Raw genomic sequence first — 21,695 nt, 5'->3', positions numbered from 1 at the left:
AGGAACTGCTGAAAGAAAGACAGAAGGTCAAGGAATATTACAGTACAACCATTTATTGGCTGAGCGCATAGTCTGACCTGGATTGCAAATACAGTTGCTCAGCAGCACCAGAAACGTTTTTTGTTTATAAACCTATGTTTGTGCGTGTATGTGTGTGTCAAAAGCCTACACATTTTAGATTGACGTGTGTGTGTACACATAAATGAATGCAGCACTGTAGTGAATATGCTCTCAGTTCCTTTTTTATACGCTCGCAGTTGCAGTGGGAAGCTATTTTAACAGGAGGGTTGCACCACAAACCTCCTAGATTTCCAAGACACTGCGATGGCAGAAGCAGTAAAGACTGATTTCCTATGCATGAGCACAGCATATGGTGTGCTTAGTCACAATCGAGCACTGGATTAGTTAACAGTTGTCTCATAACATTGTGGAAATTGAGTGCAGTATAAACGTTCGCTCCGGCAGCATTTATATTTCTTCTGCTGCTGTTACTTTACTAAAGAGTAAGAAAGTATATCATATAGGCGATGTTTTCTAAATTGTAAGTGTGCTATTGCATAGGCAGCGCTAAGTAGTATTTTCATCGTCATTAATGGGCCACTGACGAGCGGAGAAGTTGGCGAGGCGGCCATGGTCAAAGCCCAACATTAACATTCCAAGAATATCTGAGGCTTATCCGCAGCAACTCAGCTGCGCAGCCTGCTCAGTTTACCTTTGGTTTTAAAAGGACGAGTGGGAGCCTGAGCTGTTCTGTGTCAGGTGGTATTTTTTAATGCGCTATTGTTGTTACACAGTGAAGGATGCATTGTGTAATACATTATAGTGCAGTTGTTAGCTGTTTGGAAAGTTGAAAAATATGCGGCTTGTGTTTGCTGGAGGCATAGTACCCTATCAGTTAGGGATCAAGTCTCTATTTCACACATGAACAGGCAGAGTTAATCTGTGGATCACTACTGTACACTACTGTGTAATATCCTGCCTCTATTCTCATATTTTTCTCCAAAAGCCCATTGGTCTTGGCTCCTGCTGCTAATGTTTTTGGAAAACAGTTACCTTTTGTAATTGATTTGTATTTTTAGGTGAAGACCTAACCATTCACTTGTAGTCCATGTGGTAAACCGCAGAGGTCCCACTCCTTCAGACTCTTTAAAATTAATTGTGTGTGTTTGTGTGTGCAGTCTGCCTGTGTGTGTGGCCTGTGTGTTTTTGACAGGGTGCACTAATATGCCACTGCTGTAAGAGGCCCAGTCCCAGCCACTGCATGTTTTATGAGCTGTCCGCAGAGGATATGAGAGCTCTGAGCTCTGATTCTGCTTGTTCCAGCAGTGTTTGCATCACTCCTGGCCACTTCCCCCCCAGCATTTTCTTCTTCTCTTCTTTTTTTTTTAATTTTTGTGGTGAGAGAGAGGAAACGCCTCCAGATCCAGGCAATAGTTACAACACAGCCCGTCTATGGCTGTAGTTTAAAAAGCGTGGCTAGATGCACAGAAGCCTCACAGACTCATGATTCATATTATTCTCCTCATACGCACTGCAGAGGGTGCTTTCCCCTCTGCCTAGGATCACTGGCTTGCATGACTGAGATGGTGAACACAACACTGAATATTCCACTCCCCTGCTGACTGCTTTCTAAAGCTGTCCTTTTCCTTGAACAAACACATCTCCAACTGTAGCGTTCATTGACAGTGTCTATTGGCAGTGCTTACACATTGACTTGTGAGTTATAGCCCTGGCTGTAAGAAGGCTGAAATTAGCTCAGAGGGCGACAAATGAAAGGCGAATTACACATTGAAGACAAACCCTTAGTTTTTTTTTTTGGTGGTTGGTTGTGTGGCAGTTGGTGCTTAGAGGGAGAGGCTTTTGCATATGAAATAGCAGCCCTTCCTAATTAGAGTTAATACCATCCTGTGTTCTAGAGGTGTATGTGTTTTTTGTTTGTTTGTTTGTTTTTGTTTGTTTGTTTTTTTTCCTTGGGTCATTATAAAATATTGAATGGAGGGATTGGCCACAGCACACCCCACCCCCCTACCAACCATCTGCTCGCTCACTCAAGGTTTGAGCTGAGTTTGCCACCAAATAGCTAAATAATTTAGATGGAAAAATGGTTTTGTGTACTGACCCTAATGGCTTTGTTTTTGGTAGCTGTTCCTCAAGACATCCTTCAGTGCACTGCTGGCCTGTGCTACCAGTCTGAAACCTCAGAGCTGTCTTATCTGTCACTCTAATCTAGTTTTGTTAGTTTTTCCTCTGTGGTAGCACCTCGCTCTGTGTAGCATAGTGATTAGAGTAGCTGGAGGATGTAGGGCAACCGTATGAATACATTTCCTCCTCTCTCACACTCATTTAGTGTACCAGTTGGAGTTGAACTGATGGGGTAGGATTGTTAAGCTGATCTGGGAGAAAGAGTGGGGGTATTTGATTGCAGAATGTCATTGGAAGTGGCACATGATTGAGTGCTCAAATATTAAAATCTCAAGAGTGCCTTCCTTCTAACAGAAGACCAAATCACATTTTTCTTTCTTTTCACTGTGCACATCAGATTGAGAAAATGTCATGTAACTGATCTCCTCCCTATGTTAGAGCTCTCTGCCATTATATAGAGGTACGTGTTTGAAGATACATTTCTTACATTTTTTTAAAAAATAAATCCGACTTAAATCTCCCTACGTGTGCATTTATACAGTTATAAGTTTTACCTTTTGGTAAATTTCCATTACAGCAGCAATATTCACCATAAATGGAATCGCCATTGCATCTTCAGAGGTATCTCACTAGAAATCCTTTCAGATCAGACACTTTATTCACACTGCAAAAAGCAGCTCAGTGATCTACAGGGAAACTCAATTAAGAGACACATTCATGCTAGCGCTGTCTGGCACCACATACCTCACATTCTCTAGCTTTCTCTTATCAGTGACACATTGGGAGAGGTCTTTTACATTTCCGAAGAGTGCCTCATTTGGTGGAAAGGGTCAGGAGTGACCATGGACAACTGTGGCATTTCCCGTGAAAGCATGATGCTTCGTGAGGCAGTCAGAGCAGCTATGAGCCTTCAGCTTTGCTCCAGCCAGACAAACGTGGCAGACTGAGAGGTCTTGAAGTAGCTTGTATTAGGCTGCAAAATGAATCCTGTAGATAATGGACGTCTTGGGCAGTGGAGCGGTCCCCTCAGGGCCATTTGGAGCTCTTGTGGAGAGCACACAAACAGGGACTAGAGGAGGATTTAGCCTTTTTTGAGAGATGGACTTGGAGACTCAGACCCTGTGGAGCACACAGCCTGATCCTTATGTGTGTAGTTGAAAGTATCTGAACAGAGAATATGATTTACTTGGTGGGTATCAGTGTCTATCACTAAAGGGAGTATCAGATGCTATTGTCAGCCCAGGGAGGGGACTGTTTCGCCTGTTTGTAAATTTTCTTGGTTTATCTTCTTAGGTAGGGATAGTTTATTTTTTGCCCACTGTGTCATTGTGCATGAGAATCTCTTCTTGTGCAGCAGTGCTTTACTTTTTACGTTGAGAGTCTCGAGGCAGGTTTAAATGTTGGTGTTGGAAAGCCCCAAGCTATCTTTTATCGAACATGGCTTTTACCTACTAAACTAACCCCAGATGCCAGCTAAAAATAGAGCCTTTGCGAGCATAGCTTTAGCTGAGTGAAAAAACGATGTGGTTACTCATCAGTGAATTGAAAAACAAGTGGAGCAGACAAGTGTCTTTGCCCTGCCAATGTGAACTAAAACAGAGTGGACCTCAGAGAATAAACCCTAGCCATGATTGCACCAGGTAAGACAAAGCAGGCAGGGCGTAGAGACCACAGAGAATCCCTTATGAAGTGGCCTACCTCTTGCCTCCAGCTGAGCCTTTCATTGTGCTGTTGTTTCTAGGGGGCTTGGATGGCAGCTTAGATTAGATCGCACCAAGTAATGAATTGGAACTGACGAAAACCTGCTGCAGCTCAACGTCACCACAGCTAGGATCCGTACGCTGCTGAGGATCTGGCTGGTTTATTCAGATCAATTTGAGTTACCCTCGTTGTTAATAACCCCGTATGTATTCATGCTAACATTGTTCTCCTATAATCTGTATTCATGCGAGTATTTCATTCAATCCCTTTGCAAAGCCAGCCCTAAATCCTTGCCAATCACATTTTGCTACTTCATAATTCTCCAATTGAATATGCCATGAATGACTTTTCAGTCTCTCAGAAAACAGAGTGGATCACTGGTTACACTGTTGCTTTTGAATGTGGAACTTCGAGTTTTTCTATTATTTGTTCTTTAAAATGCAGTATGAATAAATGTCCAGCTTTTGCAAAAATTATCCAAGATAATCAATTACTAAAATTTAGCAGGATTTAAAAATCACACAGCTTTATCATTATCATGTCGTATAGGTACACATGCAAAACAAGATAATTTGGATGTTAATCTGTTGACAGGTTTTCATTGAAACTACAAAGATGAGCATGGATTTGGGTTAACGTGGGAGTGATTGGAATGAATAAACATGGCTTTTTAAAAGGCTGTTCAGGAGAGAGAGAAAAAAAAGCTGTGTTTAGTAACAGAAACCTGCTGTGTGGCCATTGTGGGGGATGATGTGTTAATCGAGCCACAAACTGTGTGGTTTTTCAGGCCAGAGGTCTCATTTAAACAGGCACGGAAAAGAGAAATGTATTTGAGCGGGGCCCTGCTGGCTGCTAGCCCTTGACTCCACTGCAGTAATGTAAATGGTGGATTAGGAGCTGTTGGCTGGGACCCCCTCAACCCCTCTCCAGCCACTGCCCCCTCCTTCTCTTTTCCATTAAGACAGCTGGTATCTTTCAAAGGGTCCTGGCCCAGTGATTGATGTGTAATAGCTCCAAGCCTCACCTGCCCCCTCACAGCGTTATTCATCGGCCAGGCAGCCAGCGCTGCTTTCTGCTAAGCACTTTGTTTCCCGGGTAGTGGGTGGAGAGCCTTCAACCTCGCTTTCTCTCTCCGTCTCCACTTTCTCGTTCTCTTTCCTCTCAGCCATCAATACATTATGACTTTTTATTGCCACGGTATTACTACTTCACTTCACACTGACTCACTCCTTTTTACTCAGTGTGTTCTTCTTCAGCTTGCTGTTTTCTCTGCGTCAAAGTGTGGCTGCTGATGGGCAACAAATTAACCATAGACAGTTGAACATATTGTTAATTGACTAGTGAAGGTTTGAGCACATGTGTGCATGAAGAATTTTTAATGCTCTGAGGGTTAATAAATAGAATTGTGTTAACGTCAGCAAGGTAATTGGAGATGCAGAATTTGGAATGGGATAAAGTGTATCCAGATGCAAACTAATGGCACTGAGATTGTAAAGATACTCTTAGAGGCTTATAGCCGCCCACAACATCAAAAGAGAATGAGCCAGCCCTCCATTTGCAACAGTTCAGAGTCCTTGTTGGTTTCAGTGGAAGAGGCTTATGTTACTGATTAGGGGAGAGAAGAGGTGCTTAGCTCATACACAGATTCTGGCAACCCCTAGGATTAGAGCTGTGCTATCAACTGGTACCTTCAGCACCGTTTTGATGTTCCTCACACCTCCAAGACATGATGCTGGATATGGATACAGGAGTGGGGCACAGTATGTATTTTGTCACACCAGCTGAGGTGTATATCCAGTGTGTGCGTGTCCTTGCATACACATGCGCATTAAAACTCTCCGGAGCTGTTGTATCTTCAGGGTGCACTAATGTGTTCTTGTGTGTATATGCTGGCGGCCCAGTGGTCGCCGTGGTAACTCATCATTAGGTGATTAATGGGGCTGTGACGAGGCTGCGGTTTAATCAGGCCCGGTGTTTGTGTTGAAGCTGACGACAAGAGCAGCTGCCCTGTCAGTTGGTGTCTGCTCACGAGATGACAGCACCCGCTGCCGAGGAGTGCTGTTGTCAAATGTGCTTCATTTCGTGTGTGTGTGTGTGTGTGTGTGTGTGTGTGTGTGTGTGTGTGTGTGTGTGTGTGTGTGTGTGTGTGTGTGTGTGTGTGTGTGTGTGTGTGTGTGTGTGTGTGCGCGCGCCAAAAGCCTTTCTTCCACCTTTCCCTTTCTGTCTATTCTTCACCTCACATTTTTTCCAGCTGTCTCAATAACCCGCATGTCCGCTTGCAGACCCCCTGTTTAATTTTCGTTTTGCTTTACCTGGCTCAGTCTCTATCTCTCCCTCCTTTTTACTCTCCCTCTCCCACCCTGCTATCACCACCATGGTAACGTGAGTGCTGATTGCCTGGTCTGATGCCTCTAGGGGATGTAATAACTATTTCTAGTTAATTTGTTGCGGTAGGGGTGGGGGTAGACTGGGCAAACAGTGGAAGTAAATGAGAAGCTGCCTTTGTAGGCAGTGTTTGTAAGGGCAGTGTAGTGCACACAGCATGCTGCTTCAGCTTTACCCACTTCACTGTTTATTGAGAATTTCATTATGGCATGAGAAAGTGGTAGCTGGGCTCTTTTGAGTGAAGGATGATAGCTGCAAATGGCAGTGGTCTGGGCATGGCAAATGACTTGCTCAGCCTCTCTTCTCTCCCTTTCCTCACCCAGTGGATTGCTGTGTTCTTGCCTCCAGAGCTGTCACTTCACATTAACACAGTGGACACTGTCAGCCAGGGCACAGGGCTACGGTGGGTTGCAGTCCAGTAAACCAGAGTACACACATAAAACCACACAAAGATGAGTAAAATTAAGCCTGGTGTCACCACAGATGGTCTGCAGAGAAGCTGGCCAGTTAATTCTGTCGTTGAGCTTTATGCTGTATATCTCTTGTGCCATCACAAACGACAAGCAGCATATTGTGGAAAAGCCCCTGACACATTATCTCTAAGGAATCCTACTGGCTGCAAGCTTCAATGTTGTTTTACCTTTTTATGCTAATATAGTTGCAGCTTGCCTTTAGCTTACTGGTGCTACAAATACTGCACGTGGAGCACTTGTCTTTTTATTTCCCCACTCTCTTTTCTATTTTTTGCCCTTTAATAACTCTGTTTTACTGCCTCTCTAAAAGAATGGAAGTATGCTTGAGCAGGAAGCTAGAAGGTTTTGTTCTTTGATAAAGCTACCCAGTGCTCTCCAGAGTATACACTGTTGTCAGGGGAGTGCCAAGAATTTCTGTGATGTTGAGAAGAGTCAGTACAGCTGCCTGATCTTTATGAACTAATCTTGGTATTTCTCATCCACAAAAGATCTCCCTCAGCACAAAATAATACTCTAAAACATAGCTTGTGTAATGTTAAGATTGTAGTTTTTGGCACAGGTGTATGCTAATTGTTCTTTTTTTGTTTTTTGTTTTTTTTTTTGTTTGTTTTTTTTTTGTCCACAGCTTTTCTGAAACACTGGGGTAGTTGGTGTGGCCAAATTTTCCCTGGATTTGACTGGTAAATTCAGAAGACTGAAGCCCAGGCTCACAGTCTACCTTTCACGGAGGCCCAGCCGTGAGAGGACTGAGGAAGGCACGTGGCGGATCATGACGGCCGACAAAGAGAAGGAGCGGGAGAAAGAACGGGACAGAGACAGAGACAGGGACCGGGACAAAAGGGAGGCCGGCAAGTCCCGACGGCAGGACGGAGACCGGGGCGACCGTGAAAGTGAAAGCTCCAGGCCCCGACGCAGCTGTACATTGGAGGGTGGGGCCAAGAACTATGCAGAGAGCGAGCATAGCGAGGATGAGGACAACGACAATGGCAGCACCGGTGGAGGCAGTGGGACGGCTGAAGAGGCCGGGAAGAAAGGCAAGAAGAAGACACCTAAGAAAAAGTCACGCTATGAGCGCACAGAGAACGGAGAAATCACATCCTTCATCACAGAAGACGATGTTGTTTACAGACCTGGAGGTAAGTCCTAGTAACAGCTAATCTACTTGTGGCAGCATATGAGTTGTACTCATCGCCATGGTGACCACTTGCAGCACACACAAATCAGTCTACGTTTATAGACCTTTCCCAGTTTATTTATAATCGCACGTTCGCCTGATTAGCATCACATTTACTCATCTACTTTCACACTTTGTTCTCAATAAGCTTGTAATTGGAATTAAGTATTTTTTAATTAATCAGTCATCTCTGTTGCAATAAGCTGCTGAAGGGTTGCAGATTCTCCAAAGTAGAAACAGAAGTACTTCCTCAGGCTATAGGGCGATACATCACACATTCAGTTCCTAGTTGACCTACTATGTGCTTTGTCTTGGGATGAGTCACTAAAGCAGAACGATGCCTCACTAGATGATGTGATGGTGACGACAACAACATAATGATTTCATGCAAGCACCATCTGACTTAATGTAAATATGTGATCTCTTCTAGGGATAAAAGGTACTTCAGTTTCCTGTTTGTTTGAGCTGCTGTACAATGTCTATTATATGTGATGAATGAGGCTAAAAAGAGAACCAACCTTTTCAGCAGCTGTAAACATGGCCTCTCTTTCACCTGCTGTTTATAAATTGGCTGTATTGGAGGGGGGAATGTCAACACTCGCTGTCGGAAGGAAGCCAAGCTGCCTAGTCGTGTGTGTGTGTGTGTGTGTGTGTGTGTGCGTGCGTGTGCGCGTGTGTGTGCACGTGTGTGTGTGTGCGTGTGTGTGTGTGCGTGTAGTCTGCTCTCTCGCTCTCTCCTGCTGCTTAGTGCTGTCTGCCTTGCAACTAAATCATTGCCGCTGTGTCTTTTCATTTATCTAGCAGCTAGCAAAAGGTCAAGTAGTTGGGAGATGGCCCACATTGCTTGGGTATTTAATGGGAAGATGTTTAAAATTACAGCCAAGTGTGTTAGGTTATCTTCTTCTCCAACTACCTACTTATACACACAAACACTCAGCCTTCCTTTTTTCTCTTCAGCTGCTAGTGAGCCGTCTTCAAATAGGTACAGTGAAGCAGCCAGAGCTCCCCACCCTACATTTTCCATCTAGCTACGTAATCTGGTTGGCTAAATTATCTCCGCACTGGTTTCAGTGGTGGTCCTCAAGCAAGCAGTCACACTGAACCCCAAAGCCTTGCTGCTTCTTATTCGCTGTTTCTCTCTGTAATGCTCTGCAACAGAGTCCACCGAAGCCTTTTGCTCTGCATTTCACGTTTAATAGAGAGAGCACCAATGCTTTGTCTCATATTCAACCATGTGGAGAGGGGGGCTAGAGAGGGGGAGGGTGCCTAGAAAAGGGGGGGGGGGGGGGGGAAGCAGTCAGTCACATCAATGAAACATTCAAAAGGTATATAAACAAAGTCGACCGTCTCAGTGGATTAGTCCTGCCGAATATTTATATTTCCACATCCGAGTGAACAGCACAGCCACTGCCTAGTTGATGGGGAATGTTTATGTTTCCCATCTTCTCCTTCAATTAGTTTGACAGGTCTAAAGCGCTCTAGTGTCACAACGTGCTCTCAGCATGTAGACTAGAGCTGTTAGGTTGGTTAGATTAGGGATGAGCCCAGACTGGGTAGCGACAGCTCCAGCGCTGGTACACTAGTTTGTAATTTACATCCCATTGTCGACATGGAACATCCTCTACCTCAGCAGCTGACCTCCTGCTGTCTCCTCTGCTTATTGTTCATGTGATATGCCGTGTGTGTGTGTTTCTCTACTTGCTAGGACGTTGGTAGCAGTTTTCTTGCAATCAGATTTGATGCGTGCAGCTTAGGCAGGCACAAAGCCTGCAATGGATTATGCTTTGCCAAATGTTAAATCCCTTTATAGCCGTCTAGTGACACACAATATGTAAAACTGACCACCCTCAGAGAGGGATTTACACTGCCCCAAACATAGGAGAGACAAGTTGTTGTGATGGAAGGCTGTGTAGAAAATGGAAGAAATTGTGAAGCAAAGTGTTGTTTGATACGTTATGTCACAGGGAGCTAATGAAACATTAAGACCCATGTCATCACAATAATATGTAAGCTAATATTGAAACCGTTGCACCACCATAATCTCCAACCATTCTTCAGTGTCTCTGCTTAGCCTTGACAATAGGTTCAGGCGGCTTAGTGCACATCAATTGGATGGGACAGGGTGGAAGGAGAAGTGCAATCAGCCTTTAGGTAGGCCTGCAGCTAATGCTAGTTCTGCTGCTGTTTAAAAAGGATAGAGGGCTTGGTCTATGGTGGAAGCTAGGGGACTGTGTCTCAGGCCATTTGTATGGTTGGCTGCTGGGGTGAACAGCCCCATGTAGTGCAAGTAGACATGCCAAATCGATCTGTACCCTGTGGCTGAGCTCTCACCACTTCCTCAGGCCCAGTCAGACAACTCCAGAGCCTGTTTTCTACACTCATCCACCCCCACACCCCAGATTATAGATCCTCGCTCTGGAGATTATACACACTCCCAAAGGGGGATCAATAGGAGGCACCTTAGAAGCACAGACACACAGAAACATGTCAGTACGCACACATAGTATTAATAACAGGTATTTATATGCACTCAAAAGTATATTGTAAGCCATATATATGCACACACTTATACAAGGCAAGTTATGGTCCATATCTGTAACAACCACACTGCTAAATACACACACACACACACACACACGCACACACACACACACACACAGTGCTCATCCATTCACTGCAGCAGGACTTTGCGTGGAGCTGCAGGTGGCTGGCTGCCATAGCATGTCTCTTTCCTTCCTAACTGGCTGGCTGACTGGTCTGTTTAAAATGGAGAGAGCTAATGGAAACCACCTGCCCCCTCATTTCTTTTGCCCTTCTGCCTCAGTGTATGTCACAGAACATGGCTGCCACAGCCAGCCCACTGAGTTTCAGGGTGATAGAGACAAGTCCTGCTTTAATTTCTTGTTAGAAAGTGGTAGGTTGGTGTAGTTTTGAGTGCAGTGTATAACATTGCAGGGTAGTCTGAGAAAAAACACCTTGTGTGAGCGTTTGGGGAGTTGTTGATGTGGACAGCTGGTGCTTCATGCCACAGCCACCACAGAACTCTGGGGAGCGCGTGTTTGTGTGTCACTGTATATGTCGTGTGCTCACACACACAGTAAGCTGTACAGCTGAATAACCAGCCCACCCCTGTATTTTCAAACACAGCAACAACTGTTGGCAGGCGCACAAACTTGGTGTTCTTAATGTTTGCAAGGTTTTGGTTTTTCTCAGATATGTCTGATGTAATTTGCTTCAGTATGTACATAATTTACATTGGCATTATTGCAAATTATGTACCATATAGCTAGATCTGTGCAAGTGCTGACATTTGTAAGGCACAGCAAAAGTTTAGCATATTAACATTACATTAAAACACAATTTTTTTTTTTTTTTTTTTTTAGCAGCCCAGTTCAAAATTTTAAAAAGCAGTTTTATAGACAATCATAAAAATAGAATTTGACTTTGTCCTACAGCAAGTGTAGGAACTTGCTGACTGCTCTTTTTCAGTAACTTTCATACACCCAGCCTTTAAATATTGTTAGATTATGAAAAACGTGAGCTGAATCTTATGTGGTGCTTTTTGAAGTTTGAAGTACCTACTAAGATCACATCTGAATTCTGTTTTGACTAAGGTTTGTCTTGGTAAGCCAGTATAATATGGTTCAGAAAGTGCTGGATTGGTTATTCCCGAGCCAAGACACTGCAGGCTAGAGCTTGATTAGCATAGCACATCTCCTCTGCCACCAAGGGTAGCTGTCGATCAGTTTGCAGTTTCCAGTCAAACTAGTGTGAGGGACAAGCCCTTGGAGTCGTCTCATATTGAAACATAGCAGTGTGAATCTGTAGCCTGTCGCTAACTGAACAGATCTATTTTTAAAAAGCCCTCTCTGCTCTCCTGTCTCTCCCCACACTAGAGACTTTGGGAAAAGGGCTTTTTAGTGAAATCCAACCACCTGCCGACTGCTAAATGAGAAAGCGTGGGCTAGACGAGCGGGAAGGGGTGGTGGTGGGGGTGGGGGTGGTGGGGTGTTGTCAAAGAGCCTCTGTTCTCCCCTAGCAGCTCAGTCAGCTGTAGGCCTGCTCTATTGTAGAAAGCTGATGGTATTGCTTGCCAGGTATTTCCCACTGCTTTTCCAGTGAGAGGGTTGTTGTGCTTGTGGAAGAGGAGAGAGCGAGGAAAGTTAGGGGACAATCAAGTGTCCATTTGTCCAGTGGTCCCCCAAGTCTACGTCCCCTTGGGAATGACCCAGTAACAAGTGACATCATCACCTCATCTCCCTCACAGTTGCTGCAGTTGGTGGTGGATCACTAGTAACACCAGTCTCCCTTTTTCTCCCAGGCTCTGTGTTTCTTGGCCCTCTAGTCTCCTCACACCCCCATGGTTCCATTATTGCATTCCTTGTGCTATTTAATTTTAGGATCAGCACACTCAAGGGGGGTAGCTTTCTTAAAGCCATGCACCACATTGCTGTGTACGCCTGTGCATTTGTGCTTTGCTAGTTGGAGCAGAGTACCACTTTTAACACTGCAGGTGCGTCCTGCCTCGTGGCTAACAGTCACCACCTGCAAGCATGGCTTAAAAAAGCAATCCTCTAGATTTAATAATCCTGCCTTTTATTCTAAAATATGCTCGTATTCTTGCTGTGTTTAGCTGATCTCATTCCATAGCACCAACCACCCCCATCACTGTTTACAAAACATTGGCATATACGACTTGTGTTCACAATGTGACTTTTCCATTGTTGCTAGCTTGTAAAATAAAGCACTCCCCCTCCCTTCTGCTGGAATGCTGCAGCAAATTAAACAGCATCTTATTTGTTTGGTACAGAGAGTGTAGGACACGGCTCTTTTGCTGAGGCTAGGTGTGTTTTAGATTAGACATGCTTGGCAGCCATAGGAGAATGGCTGGCTGAACAGTGAGCCATGACTGAGAAAATTGCTGCGTGCATGTGTGTGTTTCGTGAGGTTATAACAATGGATATTCCGTTGCTTGAGCTCTGCAGTGACAGTGTAATTGCAGAAACAATAACGGACGGCCAGGATCAGGTTTCAGTGAAGTGCTTGGGTTTGAGGAACTGCGCCTTAGTAGATTCGTGATTACTGAACTTTCTCTCACTCTCTGTGTGGGCAGCGTGGTGGTAGGCACTAGACTGTAGGGTGAGTAAAAGAAGTTAAACTTACGGCTTCGAGCATTCATTCACTGGTTCTTCCTCCTACAGCAAAGGCTATATCCTTACAGCCAGCACACACTTCAACCTTAAAAAAGACAACAACAAAAAAAAAACACCCCATCCCCCCACATAGACCCCCACCACAACTAAACCCCATCATCCCTCCCCTATCCACATCTCCACTTGAGCGAGGAGACCCACTTCCAAATACACAAAATGGCAGGAATGTTTAACAAACCAGGCAGACCCTGGAAAGAAGCATGTGGCCCGCTTGGACAACTCCCCCAAGTCCCCCCGCGCTCTGTTGCCTCCTTTTTGTTCAAACAGCAGAGTCTGAAACATTAACTCTCTTTTTTTTTTTTTTTTTTAAGCTTTCACATTCATTGAGATTCGTGTTATAGTTGCTTTCAGAGAAATGCCCTTGAGGTAGTAGACTTTTAGTGCCCAGGATGAATTCAAAATGTGCTTTTGACGTTCGAAGAATAGACTCGCTTGCTGTCTGCGAATGATTAAACTAGATCCCTGTCTCTTTTTTTCACCACCTATCTTTTTCACTCTCACTGTCTGTTCTTTATGCCTGTTGATGTGCTCTGGGGTGTAGATACAGAGATCTGGCCTCTCTAAATGAGCGTGCAGACGAGGTGAAGGGACACTAAACCCTAATTCCCTCGATTTGACTCCTCTGAAACATGTCATCTCATTCAGATTAGTCTCTTTTGTTCTCTGCCCTCCCCCCACTCCCTGCCTCCCTCCCTCCCTCCCTCCTCCTCCTCCTCCTCATCGTCCTCTTCTACTCGCCTCTCTCTGTCGCTCTCAGCGCACACACACACTGTCGCTCACAGATCACACAATAGCACTGATGGATATTTTCATTCATGTTATCTTGTAAATGACTTCCTGGGATGGTGTAGAGGAGGGAGAGGGGGAAAGCAAGAAGAGGGCAGTAGTGAGAGAGATATAATGCATCAGTCAGAGAGAGCAAGGGCAATAAACCCCCCCACCAATCCTTCCCCGTTAGAGCAGCTCATTCAACCCAAAGCAGATAACAAGCCCACCCTGGGGTTACACACACACACACACACACCCTCTCAAAAAACAAAGCCCTGTGACGAGCGCACTCACACCCCAGCCTTCTACAAATGGTTTCTTGGGTGTCAGAGGCATTAAATATCTTAGCCACCCCTCTTTTTTTCTCCAAGCGGTAAGATAAACCGCAGTCAGATCAATAGCTGTGTTGACACGAAGAAATAAATAACAGATGATGGCACTGTCAGTCACTAAAAAAAGCTAACCATGCATCTTTTGTTTGGGAAAATTGTGCCTAATCTTTTGTATACAGAATAGCTCAGCATGTGTGTTGGTGAAATGAGCACCAGCAGTTTGTATTGTCAGTGTAAATCTAACCTGTGGTGGCTTTTTTTTTTTTTTTTTTTTCAACTTTTCAGAGCTTCAAAATATAGTAGTTTCTTGTCTTTTTGTCAATGTGTTAATGCTACCAAGAGTGCAGCATTGTATGGGGAAGCATCCCTGGGAGCATTCAAATAGCTTGTTTCATTAATTTCATGTGAATAGAAGGTCAGTTTTTAGTCTGTCTGTGATCATTTTTCAGTCAATTAAGTGTCAGTGGCTTTTGATTGTTTGGCATGTTGAGTGAGTGGGAAATCTGTTTTATAGGTTATTATTTTAACCAAAAATAAATCTATTCTTTTCTCAGTTTGATAACACTCCTGGCTTTGTGTTTCAGCTGGGAGCCAAAGGTGAATTGAAAAGTATTATGCTAATTTAACTTTTGTGAATCAAATCTTCTTCTATAATAATTCTAACCCTTGGCTGTTTCTGGAAAATACAGTGCCAGGCTGAGTAGTAACCATTAGCCATGTCCCCCGCCTCCTCCTCCTTTCTTCTCAACAGAAGTGGCAGTGTGTTTTTTGTCCTCTCCAGCGTGAATGTTTTTGTTAAGGAGCTGAGGGTTCATGAACTGGCCATACCACCAGTCACATTCAATTTAACAGTGCAGTCAGCCAGACCCTCCTCCTTGCTCACAATGTGAGAGAGCTGCCTTTAACACTGAGGGTTATGTAATTTGGCATCATTTTAAAAACAAGAAAGAGAAGAAACAGGGTGGATTCCTTTTTTGCTTCCCCGCTGAGCTAACCCAAAGCTGACTGGACATACGAAGCTGCAGTGGCAGAAGTTGCTCGGCGGGGTACATTGATGACTGGGGGTTAGGATGGGGTTAAAGCTAGTATTGCTCACTGGCGTAGAAATGGAGTGGAACAATAACATAATTCCCCCTGGGCGTAACGTTTGCTTTGGAAAGGCAAATTTATAGCTCTCCAAAAGTCCTTAATCCTATTACTCACATTCCAATTGAATTTGACTCACGGAGAAAAATGTCTTTTTAGCAGAGGTAACATGACGCAAAATAATGCATTCCTGAGTGTGGTGGTATAAAATCATTTGAATGAACATCATCTTTCAGTCTCACTGACCTTCTTTTTTCCCCATTTACAGATTGTGTGTACATTGAGAGTCGGCGGCCCAATACTCCCTACTTTATTTGTAGCATTCAGGATTTCAAGCTGGTGAGTAAATTTTCATTTCTTGACTGACATGTTTTATGTCCCTGTGACCTCAAACTGCCCTGGGTTTCATCACCAACCAATCCACCCATCATGTCCCACGCTGGAAACCAATCCATTGTTTCTCTCGTGAGATCACAGTAGAAATAAGGGCTGTGGTGGTCACATAATTAAGAGATACAGATGCAGAGTTGCACATTTTTGTTACACTATGAAAATGTACTCTGATCTAAGTGAAGAACAATCTGTGTCCTGAAATTTGCTTTAAAGGGTCATGTGAAAAAATAAGAACTCTGAGAATCAGGTTTCAATATTAATCACCTTTGTGATCCACTGGCAGTGTAATAATGCTTATAATTGAAATAAAGATGTTTGTCGATCCCTTTAATTGATTTAATGAAGGAGACCTTCACCAGTTTTCAATTGATTTTTTTTTTTTTTTTTTTTGAACAAGCTAATGTGGCCAAATTGCCTCTTTTGCTGAATAAAGAAAGAAATTAGTTTTTAATTTGCTACTAAAAATGGCTTATTCTTCAGACTCAGTTTAGTGAGATGCTTCTTGTGTTGGGCACGTAAAATGAATTACAGGCACACACACACATACACATACAGGCAATTGATTTTCCCACATTGCAGTTTCTATTTGCCAAAGGGGAAGTTGGATGAGTTCACCCAGCAGGTTTGTGCCTGTGCATGCCAAATGAAAAAGGATGTAGTGTTATGGTTTAAGGTATGTGGTTGGTTTGGTACACTGTTGACTGTAATGACACGCTGCATGGTTTTAGATGTCATGGATGCCAGCTACCTGCAGAAACCAGCCAGATTATCTTTTCCAAGTCATGTATTTGGGAGTGCTGTAATATCAAATTGGCTGTTTTTGCACTACTAGTAATAATGATTGACTTCATGCTAAAAATTTTTCAGAGGTTTCTGCACCCAAACAAGTGGATGTACTGGCTGGGTAGATTTTCCATTAAGCATTCACCATTTGGTGAACCCTTATCAGTGAAGCCTGAAATCGATTATGCAACCAAAAGTGATGCTTTTAATTGGTCCTTTTGTATGGTTTCCAACTGCCACGAATGGAGAGTGGAACACATTAAGGTGCCGGTTCGTGGTAATGTGATTGCAATTTAGTGGATAAAGACTACTGCAATATGTAATCGATGGGTCTGTGGTGGCAAATGAAGCAGCATCTAAACCTGCTGGAGCGAGCACTGCTTGTCTTTTAACAGATTGGTTGTCTAAGCAGAGCATAGATGGCTTGTTGAGGGGTGGCCAGGCCCCAGGGGGCCAGAGTAATGGCTGCCAACAGCCAGGGTGATGATGAGAGGTCAGCTAAGAGGCCACACACACCACTTTTGTAAAGGGTAGAATTGTGTGTGTGTGTGTATTCATCAGAGTTAAGATTGTTGGTACTTCTGTTTCATGTGTGAATACTTTTGTGTGTGAAGGGTAGTATTTGTGTGTAGAAGAGGTTTAAAGGTGAGCCGTAGCCTTGCAGAGGGGAGGACAGCCAGGCCACACAGCAGCGAGGTTAAATTGGATTGCTGCTAGAGAGTGCTGAGAACGGGGCGAACCTTGCACGCACAGGCACATACACAGCCACACAAAAACCTATGCACCTGCACATTGATTAAGAGTGCCAGAAGAGGTCTGCACCAGACAGAGGGAATTGTCCAGGGAGAGAGAGAGAATACTTCCTCCATTAGCTAACTTCCCTCTCTCTTTTCTCCCTGTGTCTCTCGCTCTCCATTGCTCCCTCCCCCCATCCATCTGTAATTAATGAACAGCCATCTGTATGCCTGTGTGTGTTTGAGCAGACTGTACCCTTGTCCTCCTATGTTAAAACAACAAGCCCTGCTGGCTTTCTAAACAAGTACAGCATTTTTCAATGAGCTCAATGAGCTCACTTTGTTGCTCGGCTACAAATCACAAAAGATTGGCACTATGCTGGCCTGCTGAAAACTCATAATCTCTATTTACTAGACCAGCAGAAAATCCTCTTTGAGGATGATAGCTGAATTAGGTTGTAATTGCACATGTTGGTATAAACTACCATCTAGCTGGCCCTATCACCCTTTTGTAAACACTGAGGCATAGATTTGTGCAGTTGAGAGGAGAAAATGTTCATTCACTCATTCTCTTCTTTTGTCGAACATAATGATTGGTGTAATCTCATTTCCTTCTCTTGCCACCATATACTGAAAGTAAAAGACAACAGACAACATCCATGTAAGTGAACCATACATTAGCCAGCAGCTCATTGTCTTTATGTCCTCTCCTCTCATTCCTTCCTTTCTGTGTCCGACTCTCACTTTTTCTTGCTGCACAAATTATCGATCAAACCCCCCACCGCACCACGTCAGGGAACAGCTTTGGAGATGCAGCAGAGGTGGGGGGAGAAAATTTCATTGGTCCTGAAACAAACAACATCATCAATATTGCCACATCTCACACATTTCCACTTTTTCCTTTTTCTCCCTCAGTCTTTATGCTGTAACAGTCCTTCTCGTGTACTTTATCTAATGACCTGTGAATCCAATTAGTGGTGTGTAGAAATCCTGAATGCAGCCATCAATCTCTCCTGCATGGGGAAGAACAAGAATTGAAGCTTGCCTCTGTCTCTGTTTATATCTCTCTCTCTCACTGTGTCTGCTCTCCATTGAGATGATTCCCGGTTTAGTCTTGTTGTGTATTCTTGCGCTTCCTTGTTGCTTCTGTGCACACTTCTTTTCTGCAGCATTATTTGGGGTCATTTTAGACTCAGAGAAGAAACATTTTCCCTTGTTTGTTTACTCAGGAGTGGCAGGTGTAGTGCCCGTTGTAACCTCTGTGACATATTGATCCAGCCTTGTAGATTTCACTCTCCTGCCTTCCTCCTAAAATGTCTGCCCAGATACAGAGGTAACCAGTAGGAGGCCATTTTATCTGTGGGAGCAAGACCTTCAATATGCAGAGCTTTTATTATTATAATATTTATTTTACATGACTTTAGATTATTAGAAAAGCAGTGTTGTTGTACTCTTGTAAAAATTAAGACAATGGTTAGGAAAACTAACAGGACATGATAGACCTTAGTAGCAGTAAAAGAATGTCACCACAAGAACCATATGGTGGATCAAAATCGACATCAAATCTGAAGTACAGAGTTGAAATATATGTTACAGCATATTCAAATTCAGTATGAGGACGTGTATTTGTTTAATCTATTTTTTATTGCCTCTGATGTCATCACTTGTGCTTTAACTTCCAACAATCCTTCACTGTATTTTCTCAAAGGGGCTTGTGTCAGGTTACACCCAGTACCATTACCTCATAATGTGTTTACAGTCTGTGTTTGATGACAGTAATGCAGTGAGTATAGAAGCCATAGATATGTTTGTCATGATAATTTGGTCATGCAGCAATGGTCATTGTGCTGTGTTTTTGTGTGGATCTGGTTCAGTCCTACACATGCACACACACAAACATACATATGAGAGTTTCCAGTTGTTGTGAGAAGAGACAATAAGCCACCTGACTGCGACTGAGCATTTTACAATCTGCAGCCGTATCTGCCCAGTGACCCTGACTTCTCCGATCCATCCCGCTTTCTTCCCTGTCTCCATTTCTCTCCCTCTCACTCACTCATCTGTCTGTTTCTGCACCTTACTCCTCCCTCACGTCTATTCCTATTTATTTGCCGTCGCTTATGTCCCTCCTCCCATCCTGTATTCTGCTCATTGTGTCCACATTCTCGATACTAATTGACCCCACCCCACCCAGCCTCCCTCTCTGTGTATATCTAACTTCATTTGCTGTTATTGGCCAAGTCAGCTATGTTTTGTCCTCCTTCCTACCCCACACCCCTCTCTCTGCTTTCTTCCAGCATCCCCGTCTCCCTCTTTTGCTAATAGAATGATTGTTGCGCTTCTCCCTCCGGGAAAAAGGAGCCCAGTGCACCAAGTCTTCCTCTCACTGTTAACCTCATACACACACACATATATACACACAACTCTCCTCTTGGATCTCCCTGCTTATGGACACTTAATTAGATGTTGTGTAAAATGTAATTATCAATTATCTTACCAGGAGTCGAGCTCATATGTTTCAGGCCTGATCAGCTTAACAGGATGAGGGATTTTCTTTGTCTTACAACCCCTATACAGTGTGTGTGTGTGTGTGTGTGTGTGTGTGTGTGTGTGTGTGTGTGTGTGTGTGTGTGTGTGTGTGTGTGTGTGTGTTCGTGTGTTCGTGTGTTCACTGGTTTTCATTTTGTGATCCTCATCCTGTGTTTAAAAACAGTGTAAGGTTGCAGTCATCTGAAGGTTGAGTCTGCTCTGTTTGAACTATGAAGATGTACAAGCAAATCTGTGATATGATTTTCATTCGCACATGTGCCCAGTAAAATAAAACACTTTTTGGGGTTCCTGCATTGTTAAATCACATGTATAGAGAGATAGATAGCAAGATTGATAGATACTTTATTCATCATTCATTTATTCAATACACATGTACAATACAGGTGTGTCTTATGCATGAGGTAACTGATGTGTGTCAGGCTAATTGTTGAGATGTGTTGAAACAAAAGGTGTGCCTGGGATGGAGAATGAGTTACCCTTAGCTTTTATTGATTAGTGCTTGGCCTTACTTCTTAGATGAAAGATTTGTGCATGTTAATTTGCATGAGCTCTAGATAGCCAGTCTGTAAGTACATATATTGTAAATTGATGACAAAAAACCAAACAAACAAAGTTTTGCTAGTAATGTCCCAGCTCACTGTCCCATTTGCATTTGCATGTTGCTTTCTCTTTTACCCATATTTGCTCTTTCTAAATTAAAAACCAGAGAAATATTCAATTATTTTTCCAAACTAGTGTAAGCCTTGAATTTGTCCTTTTAAAAAAAAAAAAAAAATTGTGGCTGCAATAAAATGTAAGGTTTTAGCAAAAACTGCATTAATAGCATTTGTAATTCCTCAGTGCTCACCTGGCCATTTACACTTGGCTGCTTTTAGAGAGTGTTTTACTCTTTTCCTTTCTTGTGATGAGGAAATCCTCTAATATTAGTGAAATATTGCCTCATTCTTGTATTGAGACTGTTTGAAATAATCGACTGGCAAGCCAAAACACTCAATTAGCAGAAAGCTTGAAAATGAATTATGAAAACAGTGATTTACATTTCTGCAAATCTCCTCTTAACATTGTAGTGGAACACAATTGTTTTTGGAGCTATAACTGAAAATAAGGACTGAATATTCTGTTATATTTTAATTATGAACAGAGTACTCTGTGTATTTATATGGATTGAGGGCTGCAAAAAGATCAGTCCCTGAACTAAACTCTAACAAGTCTTTGGAATATGTTATCTGTGCCTTATGGCTTATTGTGTTTGGTTTGCTGCATGGTCTTCTTGTTGCGGAATGGCAACCAAACAAGTTCCCCCTTTGGGGATTAATAAAGTTTCTTTGTACCCTATAGCATTTCATAGTAGATAAAGTTTTCCTGCAAAAATTGATCTAGCTACTTGTTTTGTAGAAGTAAAATGTTTTAAATCTAATACAGACTTAAAGCCATGTTGCACATTTTAAATACTATACAGTTCAAATATAAACATGACAAAACCTACACATTGATTATTCATGAATGTCCATAGATCTTGGTGTGTATTTAGAACATATGCATTATCTGTGGTTGTCTTTGTGTTGAATGTGTATTTAAATGCATATTTGGGTCGGATGGATAGAACAGCATTGCTTTAACATGCCGTCATGTAAACAATGTGTGTTCACTACAACTACACACATACATTAAATGTATGGTACACAACTGTTTCCTGGTGTTTTTAGCTGGTGTTTATAACACAGCCTTGGAAAATGCCAACTAATCAAAGCCCATAATTAAAAATGATGATAAAGATGCAAATATATGTGCATAAATATGCAGGCTTAACACAAGCAGTTATTAGGTTATCTGTGGACCACGAGTACAGCCCTAATGGAATCCAAAGTGCTGAGAATTACCTTACAATGAAACCCGCTAGCTAATTAGCTTGCAACCAGCTTGTCTGTACATATTCAAATCCATGAAAACATATCACTTAA

At 43.0% G+C, this 21,695-nt stretch overlaps 1 protein-coding gene across 8 annotated transcripts in view; it reads left to right on the top strand.

The window, feature by feature from the left end:
• rerea (arginine-glutamic acid dipeptide (RE) repeats a) overlaps positions 1–21,695 on the top strand; it is a 120,417-nt gene that overhangs the window by 40,635 nt on the left and 58,087 nt on the right. For 7 of the 8 annotated variants that reach the window (XM_026332107.1, XM_026332106.1, XM_026332108.1 and 4 more), the window contains 2 exons: positions 7,327–7,837; positions 15,543–15,613. In XM_026332107.1, the coding sequence (XP_026187892.1) occupies positions 7,471–7,837; positions 15,543–15,613 (438 nt within the window). In that variant the 5' untranslated portion in view covers positions 7,327–7,470. Of the gene's footprint in view, positions 1–5,548; positions 5,604–7,326; positions 7,838–15,542; positions 15,614–21,695 lie in introns of those variants that run through there. The other variant, XM_026332109.1, reaches the window with a different exon arrangement.

This window comes from Mastacembelus armatus, chromosome 7 (assembly GCF_900324485.2).
Source record: "Mastacembelus armatus chromosome 7, fMasArm1.2, whole genome shotgun sequence".
Taxonomy (NCBI): Eukaryota; Metazoa; Chordata; class Actinopteri; order Synbranchiformes; family Mastacembelidae; genus Mastacembelus; species Mastacembelus armatus.
This window is presented reverse-complemented; position numbering and strand designations above follow the sequence as displayed.